General features: G+C 40.5%; 1 protein-coding gene across 1 annotated transcript in view; it reads left to right on the top strand.

The window, feature by feature from the left end:
• GPR107 (G protein-coupled receptor 107) overlaps positions 1-9,175 on the top strand; it is a 38,846-nt gene continuing 29,671 nt past the window's right edge. The window contains exons 1-8 of the mRNA XM_005146240.2: positions 1-128; positions 5,049-5,174; positions 5,756-5,806; positions 6,043-6,131; positions 6,811-6,977; positions 7,946-7,980; positions 8,184-8,240; positions 9,053-9,163. Coding sequence (XP_005146297.1) covers positions 18-128; positions 5,049-5,174; positions 5,756-5,806; positions 6,043-6,131; positions 6,811-6,977; positions 7,946-7,980; positions 8,184-8,240; positions 9,053-9,163 — 747 coding nt within the window. The 5' untranslated portion in view covers positions 1-17. The remainder of the gene's footprint in view (positions 129-5,048; positions 5,175-5,755; positions 5,807-6,042; positions 6,132-6,810; positions 6,978-7,945; positions 7,981-8,183; positions 8,241-9,052; positions 9,164-9,175) is intronic.

The following is a 9,175-nucleotide window of genomic DNA, read 5'->3' as shown; positions in this document are numbered from 1 at the left end:
CTGATGCTGGACTAAACATGGCGGCCCGCGGCGTTGGGGCTGCGCTGTGGCGAGCGGTGGCTGTGCTGGGGCTGCTGCTGCTCCGGGCGGGCCCAGCCGGTGCCCGTGTCCATCACCTCACCCTCAAAGTAAGGTCTGCGCCGCACCCGGCCCTGCTGCCGCTGCCCCCGCCTGCGCTGGGCCACCCCCGGGGCGCTGAGGGGAGCGGTGGGGCCTGGCGCTTTCCGCCTCCCGCGGGCCGGGTCTCTCCGTCACCCGCCTGCAGCTTCGTCCCGCTGCCTTCCCTTGGCTTTCTTCGCTGCTCTCTGGGCTCCCCCCTGCCCTTCAGCCTGCTGGGCCCCTCTGTGTCTTGCTTTCCCTGTTATTATCCCTTTTCCCCGCATCCGTTTAACTCCCGTCCCTGCTTTTTTGGGCCTCCCTTTTGTTAGTCATACGGAAAATGTGCGAAGGGGCATCAGAACTGTAGCGGGTTGAAGGTGGAAGCGCTTCCTGTTCTGTTGGAAGTGAGGCAGAAAGCTGTGTGTGATAAGAGAGGGCTGAACATGAGCTGAAGAGGATTTGCGGTTTCTTTTGATTTTAATCTGTGTCCTGCAGTAGTCTTCCTGCCTTGGTCACTGGTCTCTGGACTCTGAAAGGCTGTGTGGATGTTATCGTTCCAGATGTAGCTTCTTTGCACTAACTGAATGATCAGGAGATGTAGAAGAAAATACTGATGCTGACAACTCTCTGTTTTCGTCTGATAGACTTATGGTTGTGCTTTGAAAGAGTGTTGTGTCGTTCTGTGACTGTACCTGAGGAAAACTACTTCAGGGTTGTGGTGGGAAGTGGTGCAGGTTGTGAAGCTCTGCAGCTCGAGTGCTGCTGGTTGTTGTGCTTTAAATGAAAAGCTGTGCGGTTGGGGTGCGACAGGATCTGTGCGGTTGGGGTCGTGCTTTTTAAGGACTTACGTAGGGCTTGCGAAGTGCTCTATAAATCTTCAGAATGAAGTTGTTAATTTTGTTCTTGCTGTCAACATCACACAATATTTTGCTAATGGAAATCTTGGAAGACATTAATAAAGCATGTGTGGCTAGGAGCAGCATTACTGTGTTCTTGTAGCAGTGTAGGGAGAGTGCCAGACACCTGCAGGAGCTCCCCTTTAGCCTTGGGATACAGTGAGTGCATGGGGGATGCTCATAACTTATTTATAGGGAATTTTCCAGATTAGGAGTTGTCTAATGTGCAGCCATGTTAATATTGTCGTGCTTCAGGAAAAGTGAGCTGTTCCCTGAAGCAATAGATTAGGAGGTTTGTGCTGGTTACATTCTTGAGGATTTTGTGACCAGCTGTTGAGTGCTGGAACAATTTCTCCTGGGATGATACTTTTCCTTTACATAGAAAACTTTCAAACTGGCCTCAAGCAAATGTTCCCAGCAGCAAACATTACAGCTTCAAGTCCTGATTAAGGTATCTCTTAATTGCCTGTATTAATTACTAAATGGTATTTGCTGATTTTTATGATTGTTGTACAGTTTTAGTTCTGTGGGTGTTTTGTGTGTGACCTACAGAGCACTGTGGAAAGCACAAGTGTAAATGTGAGCTTTATTGTTAGAGCACAGGCTCTCCCTTTTTGCTCCATCTAGTGCTTTATGGCATTTCTGTAAACATCAGACTCCAACAACTGCACCCTTTCACAATGCAATCTCCCTTCCAGTGTTCTTGCCATTGGCTCCTTGCTTATAAATGTGCCTTGACACTGTGCCAAGCCAAAGGCCACAGCTTTGTGCAAGTGGTTGATATTAGGTTTCCTCAAACAAGCTGTTAACTGCTTCAGTTAGAATAGCCCCATTCTTGCATCTTTGTCATTAGTGTGCTAAGGTGAAGCTTTTTTTGTCATCAGAAAAGCAAGCTGCAGCCTGAGCAGTTTCCTGTTCTGAAAATAACTTTTCATCTTTATAAAAGCATCCAAAAGGGTTTATTTCTCCCGAGTAAGAAAATCTATTTGTTTGAATCTTGCTGTTAGACTGACCTTGTCAAAGGAGACTGTTAGTAGCAGTTGTTATCAGCTTAATTAAATTTGTTTAAAAACCAAACACTGCAAAACCTGAAGTTATAAGAGACTGATGGAAACAATTTTCACGGCTTTCAGAGGTAGCTGGGAGCTGGAACATTTCTCTTCACCAAAGATAAGGTTTTTGTTGTCTTAACAGTTAAATGCATTAATACTGAAGCCTTACGTTTCGCATAATGCAATGGCAAACGGTCTTAGAGAATGAGGAAGTTGGTCTAAATGAGTTCTTAGTCAGGCACGCAGTTAAGTTTAACGCTTGGGAATAGCCCAATGGAGGGTTTCAAGAGGAATCATCCAACTGACAGTGCTGTGTGGCAGCTGTGCTGTTAGTCTGATAAGTGAGTTATTTTGCCAAATAACAGACTTCCAAAGGAAAGTGAAATTTCTCCTCTTTTATGATACTGTCAAAATTGCAGTTTAATTTTATTATATGGAAGATGATCTTTTTCAGCAGTTGGTTGTAAATACTGGTGGCCTTTTAATGTTGGTAGGTCCCAGGCTTCAAATACTCAAGTTTAAAAATACCTTTGTCAATAATTCATTTAGTCTTACACAAATAAAAGTCTTGCTGTTAGTCTCACAGAAGTAATCCAACTCCTTCCATGTAAGGGTAAGCACTCTCTGATGAAACTTTCACTATACTGATAATGTGATCCCAATTAGATTTTGAATAAAATGCTAAATAATATGTTTTTGCCTATCCTGGGCTACCAGGGTCTTGGTTACCATTTTCCTGTTATCTCAGTCAAATGTTGTAGGATTGATATTTATCCTAAAGGAGAGGAAGAAGTAGAGAAAGCTCTTATGGAACTAAGCTGAGAACTTTGTTGGTTTGACTGTAACCTGTCAGTGATGAACCCTGTTCATCCCTTCTCAAAGGGAGAGGCTTGACCTTTAAATACATCCTACATAAATTAATGTAACATGTGTGTTAGCACCTCAGATGCTTAAGTGTTCACAGCTTTGTTGTAAATTTACAACTGAATGTTCTGAAGTCAGCAGTTGAGTGATCATAAATGAAAGCTGGATTCTTCCAATCTGTTAAACCTACGGTAAGAGCTGAGACAACCATTAGTAAACCAGTATCTTTAGGCTGTTGATATGTGGAGCAGTAGGTGCTCCTGGAGAGCATGGTGTTGCTTGGTGGCAACTGGTGACTGGATCATGTAAAGCTCTGGGATTTGTGAACTAAATCTGTCAACTCTAAGCACTCAAAGCTGAACTAAAACCAGGGAGGAATGTCTGTGTGTTGCATATCAATTATATTTTGTTGGTTGGAGAAAATTAGTAAACTGGCAGTGTAAATAAACTGAAATTGAGCTGAGCAACTTTTGCACTTACTCTGAATGAACCAGCTGCCTCTGGTCTTATTTGTGAGGTGCAAAACACTTTGTAGCTCAATGACACTGTATACCCAGCTCATATTCCTCTCTAATCACCCAGAGAAATGCTTCTCTGTCCAGATATGTTTAAATACATGTGATATGCTATGTGAAGAGCTATATTAATCTTATGTTCAGAATGAGAAATTACATTGAAAGTGGTGTTAAAGGCACCAGATGGGCTCTTTTTTCAAGCACATTAAGTGACCTAGAACCTGAAGACAGCACAGCTATAACACTCTATAATACTCTATTAAATGGAGCATCTGCTATGAGCCATGTGTCATCAACTCTTTTTTCCCTCTTCTGAGCATTAGGGGAACCATCTGGTTATTTGCCAGGTTAACTTGATTCTATTAGGGTGATCTTATTGCAGCTAGCTTACAGGTTAGCTGTGGCAGGATTAGTGTCCTGCTATTACAGTGAGTGATATTTGTGTGTCAGGAGTGTTTTAAGCAGAGATGTCAAAATAGATACTGAGGTGAAGGAAAAGAGAGAACTTACTACACTTCTACAGCTCTTAGTTCAATCTTATAGTACCTTGTCCAGAACATTTGTTTGTCTTTAGAGAGTTCTGCAATCTGTTTATATTTTCCTAGAAGAAACAATTTTCTTATTGCTAGGGACAATCTGTAAAAGAGCTTTAAATCACACGTTAAACTTGCTTTTTAATATTTTTGGTTCTATTTCTGCTTTTCTTCTAATTATTGATCCAGTAGGTTTGGGGACCAAGTGCTTACCTATTTATTGATTTATGAATGCAAGGCAACAGGGGTGTGACCTTCCATCAGCTGATGTGGCAACTGTGTGTAATGTTTACTGCCTCTTATGTGAGGTCCTTCATGAACTCTTTCTTTCAAAAAGAGCTCATTGGACTTGAACCTTCATCAGCTGACAAGGCATGGAAAGGGATCAATTTCTACATTTCTTTGCCAGATTGAGAGGAAGTAAACACCTGTATCTACGTTTCAGTATTTATCCTACTTACAAGATGCAAGACCTTGCTAAAAATCCTTTAGAGGAATGGGGCTACAATAGAAGTTTTCTAATCTATACTACACACAGAGTTTTCTAGTGTGTTAGGTGTTTATCCAAACACTGACCCTGCCTAATGTAGAATATCTTGTGGGATAACAGTACACTGTGATACGTGTTTATTATGTGAGTAAAACCCAGCTCTCAGTTGGGTAAAATTACTATAATCACTAATTCCTGTGCAGTCTGTTGCAATGGCAGTAGTTAGCATTCAAACAGCAGTTGTTAGTCGTCTTAATTTGTCTATAGTCTGTCTTTTTCCTACCAGTATTTTGTTTAATCAGTGATGCCTGACTTTTAATCTCTTCCAGACCTTTTTTTCTTGTGTATTTCTCAGCAGTGTATCCAGGTAATTAGCAAAGATATGTTTATAGTTCTTGCTGTTCAGATTATTGGAAGAGTTGCTTGACTCCAGTGAAACAATCAGTTATAGCCAAAGGTATTCTAAAGAAATTTACTCTTGGTATGATCAAATAGATGTTTTGCACTTAAGTAAATGTCAATCTCTGTTGTCCTGCTTCCTCTTTGCTGCTGCAGATGACTGTGTACGTGAATTGTAAACTTACTTTCCTTTCTTACAGGATGATGTGAGGCAGAAAGTGCACCTGAATACCTTTGGTTTCTTCAAGAATGGCTTCATGAAAGTCAATGTCACCAACCTTTCATTGAAGCCACCTGTGAGCTCTGATGACAAGGAGAGCTTATCAGTAAGTTACTCTGAGACTGTCTTAAGCTTCCTGTGAAATTGCCCTTGCACTGGATGCATTGTTTGAGGTGTCAGATCCTAACTGATGATAGTAGTATCAGTGTTACTGATGACAGTAACTGTCTCATCTTTAGATGACTCTTACATTATATGTTGTATAGCACATTATATTTTAATAGAGACACTGAAATACTAGGGTAGAAGATAGACTCGTATTCTTACTCTTTGGCACAGTTCAGCCTCTTTCTGATAGCAATAAATGTTCTCTTCAAGCAGAAACACCTGGAAAAACAGTGATGTAAGTTAAAAGTCTCAGGGGCAGAAGGTACTTCAGGTGGGTTCAGAATACTAGTTGTCCACTAATATTTTATTCTTAGTGGATATAGATAAAGCAGCAAGTTTATTCCAGCTGATTTTTTTTTCTGTCTAATTAGATAATGAGAAAAAGACCTGGATTATGCCTTAAATGTAGGTTAATTTATTTAGAGAGCAGTACCTTTGACTCTGTGGTGATTTGGCTTCTAATACTACAGGAATGTGAGCTGGTTTTAATTTGACAGATTCTTCTCACTTGTCTCACAGGTGGGCTTCAGTTTGGATAGAACCAGAAACGATGGGTTCTCCACTTACCTGGTAAGAGATATGAATTTGCTTTTCTAAGCTGGGGACATCTCATAGCTAACCTTACTCCAGGAATGGTTAGAAGAAATAAAAGGGAGAGGCTTTAGGCATGGGCAGCTTGTTAAAGATAATTGAGTTTTACAACTTGCTGGGCTAAGAACAATTATCTCTGCATGGAGAGAGGGGAAACGTGTCCCATTTCTTATGAACAGCAGTGCACTTCAAAGGTGTTTTCCTTCTATTACCAGGATGAAGAAGTGGATTATTGTATCTTGAATAAGAAACCAGATCAAGATGTCTCTGTTGTACTCTTACTTCTGGACTTCAAAACTGAAGTGTGAGTAAATAGTATACTCTACACTTTAAAGCTATTTACTCAGTTCAAGCTAGTGCAATACTTGTGAAATTTCCTTAAAGGAAAGGCTTGGAAAGCTGCTGTGCATGTAGTTATTTTTTAATGGGTTACGTGAGAGTTAAGGGAAGGTGAAAGTGAAAGAAAAAATCTTCAGTATAAAATGGGCCAAGAACTCTTGGAGGATAGGAGACATAAGCAAAACGATCATACCTTAATTGTGTTTAAGGCATAAACTTGAAGTCTTGGGTCACTTTTGCAGCTCTTGCACTGGGTATACCATTTTGTTGCTTGTTTTGAATTATCTTGGATTTTATAGAAATACCTTTGAGGCTGGGTTGCTTTCTTTTGCAAGAACAACTGTAACTGTTTGTGTGGAAACATAATGTTTAGTGAGACTCTGGTTACCAAAACTGAATAAGCTCATTTCTGTTCAGCTGCTCTTGTATTTGATGTAATGATACAGTGTGACTTTTACCACAGTGATCAGTTCAATGCCAGGCTGCTGTAAGTCATGATCTGGGGCTTGTCTGTTCTCTGTGGTAAAAAAACCAAACAAGTTGATTTTCCTTTATTTGGTTTATGTAGGCTATGACAGCCTCTTTATGAATGTTTATTTATTTTCATTTTAAATAAAACCTCTTTGTTTTACTCACTTGTTTAGTGTGAAAGTACAGTTCTCTGCAGAAGCTGCTTCTTTGCTACCTAAAATTTCATTTGTGTCTGAGGAAAATGCTACTGCATTAAGCACCAAGCTGCTAAAAACTTCTGAACAGAGCAGTGACTCTGATAAAAATCCTTCAAAGACCACCCCAGATACCGACAGCAAAGGTAGGCCTGCTAAACCCGACCTGTATGTGCTGTCACTTGAGAGTTCCTGGTTGATGTGGATCCAGCAGTGTGTTGTGGTCACATTTTTGGGGTTGGGACTGCTGAGCAGCCTGATCTGAAGTAGCCCAAGTCTGTCTTGGCCCTGCATGTTCACAAGCTTTTTGATATTGTTAAAACATTTGCACAGTTCTCCTAACAAGACGAGCAAAGCTTGGTGGCACTGAAGATGATTGATCTGATGGCTCTGGTTTTGCTGTCCCTTGCATTAAAAAGTGTAGCGTGCATGTTGACAGTGCACTGTCTTGAACTTTAGCTTCCTGGTAGATGGGGTGACCTTATGTTTGAAAAGCTTCTCACGGGAGTGGAGTGAAACCGAAGTTGACATGCTGCTCTGTAGAAGTCTCCTGTCAGTATAAGTTTCTCAAATTCAGAACGGAGATTGACTTGGCAAAGGTCACCTGTGCTTTGGGATTTTCTTTGATTGTTTTTTTTTACTGGGGCTTTACTTAGTAGAGAGCTGAGAGCTTTTTCCTTCCCCAGGGCTAATTGTGGCTTCAGTATGTTTGTCAGGCCATGTATTAATGTCCAGATTAAGATTAGTCGGTGAGACTAACAGCATTTAGTCACAACATTAAAAGTCATAACTGTAGCCTACATCTGTTATAGGTTATCTGCCTCCTGGATCACTGTAATTGGAGGGGTGAAATATTTCTTGGGTAGGTTTTTGTAGAAGGTTTAATAGTAGATAAGCTGATTCTAGCATTTGAGGATGCATTCAAAATGAATGCTAGTTGTGGGAAGCCCTGGGAGAGTTTAAGGAGAGACTGGAAAAGAATCTCCATTAATGATTATCTAGGAAACTGACACACAGACAACTGTTAAAAATATCTGAGTAAGGTATTTGCAATGTGTAAAAGGATGTCTAAATGCAAACACTCTAAATGTACTATTAATACTTTTGTCTCTAGATAAAAAGTTCGGACGAAGCACATCATCCTCCCAGGTAAGAAACTATCTGCTGTTCTCTTTCAGAAAGAACCTTGGGGATTATTCCAGTGTAAGCATAGTCAGAAAGTGGAGAGTATTATGTTTTCCTTAGCCTCCCTCCACTGTAAATACGCAGAATGCAGTTTTGATAGTCTGGATGATGTAGCCAAATGTGATAGATAGCTGCTTCAATCTGAAAGTCTTTTCTCCTTTTCCCAGAGCATAATAGAACAAGAACATCCTGTTCACAATGACAGAGGAACTTTTTCATTTCAGGTAGGCTGTCTGTCAGTGTCTGGTCTTAATGTGTGCTCTTTCAGTGTATTACTGTGTAAAAAGCAGAAGTCTCTCAGAAATGCCTCTGATAGCTCAGGAAGTTTTTCAGTGGATGCTTGTGAAAAATATGTGCTGTAAATCTCTTTCTTTGTAAGGTGTGGAAGCTGTTTTGAGCTGCCTTTGGGATGATGCAGTTCTAAATGTCTCAGTCTGTGAACCTCGGTGTATTGAAGTTTACTGTGATACAGCTCATGCATACAGATTGCTAACAACAGATAGCTGTGACCTGACTGATGACTCACTTCAGGGGAAAATAATCTGTATGAAACCAGATTAATGCTTTGTTTCAGCAGACTGGTTCACTGATGATGGTTACTGTAAAACAAACTCATTTTAAATCTGTAATGTGACACAAATCTCATTTGCATAACTATCACAATTTGTATGATTGAGGGAAGAACACAATAGCTGCTCCAGGGCAAATATGATCAAAACTTTGTACTACATCATATGGTACATGATTCAATATGATACTTCTTGGTATCTTTTCAGTGAACTAACTTAAATGCTGATACCAAAAGGTCTTTGATAAAGATCTTGAATTACCAGAGTGTATAATCACAGATAGGTGTGATGATTTTGCATCTGGAATTCTGTTGATATGCTGGTATCCTCAGACCAGTACACTTGCTGAAAGGAACAGCTGACCCTCAGTGGCAGACATTTTTCATGCTTCAGTAGAGATGGCTTCTTACCAGGGCAACCCTGTTGTGAATGAAAAGAATGCTAACTTTCCTTTTCCTCATTTCCAGTTCTTTTTCAACATCAGCTCTGATAACCAAGAAGGTCTCTACAGCCTCTATTTCCATAAGTGTGTTGGCAAGGAAGGGCCAGCTAATGATCAGCAGCTATTTAGTCTTGATGTGAGTATAGCT

This window comes from Melopsittacus undulatus, chromosome 11 (assembly GCF_012275295.1).
Source record: "Melopsittacus undulatus isolate bMelUnd1 chromosome 11, bMelUnd1.mat.Z, whole genome shotgun sequence".
Lineage (NCBI taxonomy): Eukaryota > Metazoa > Chordata > Aves > Psittaciformes > Psittaculidae > Melopsittacus > Melopsittacus undulatus.
This window is presented reverse-complemented; position numbering and strand designations above follow the sequence as displayed.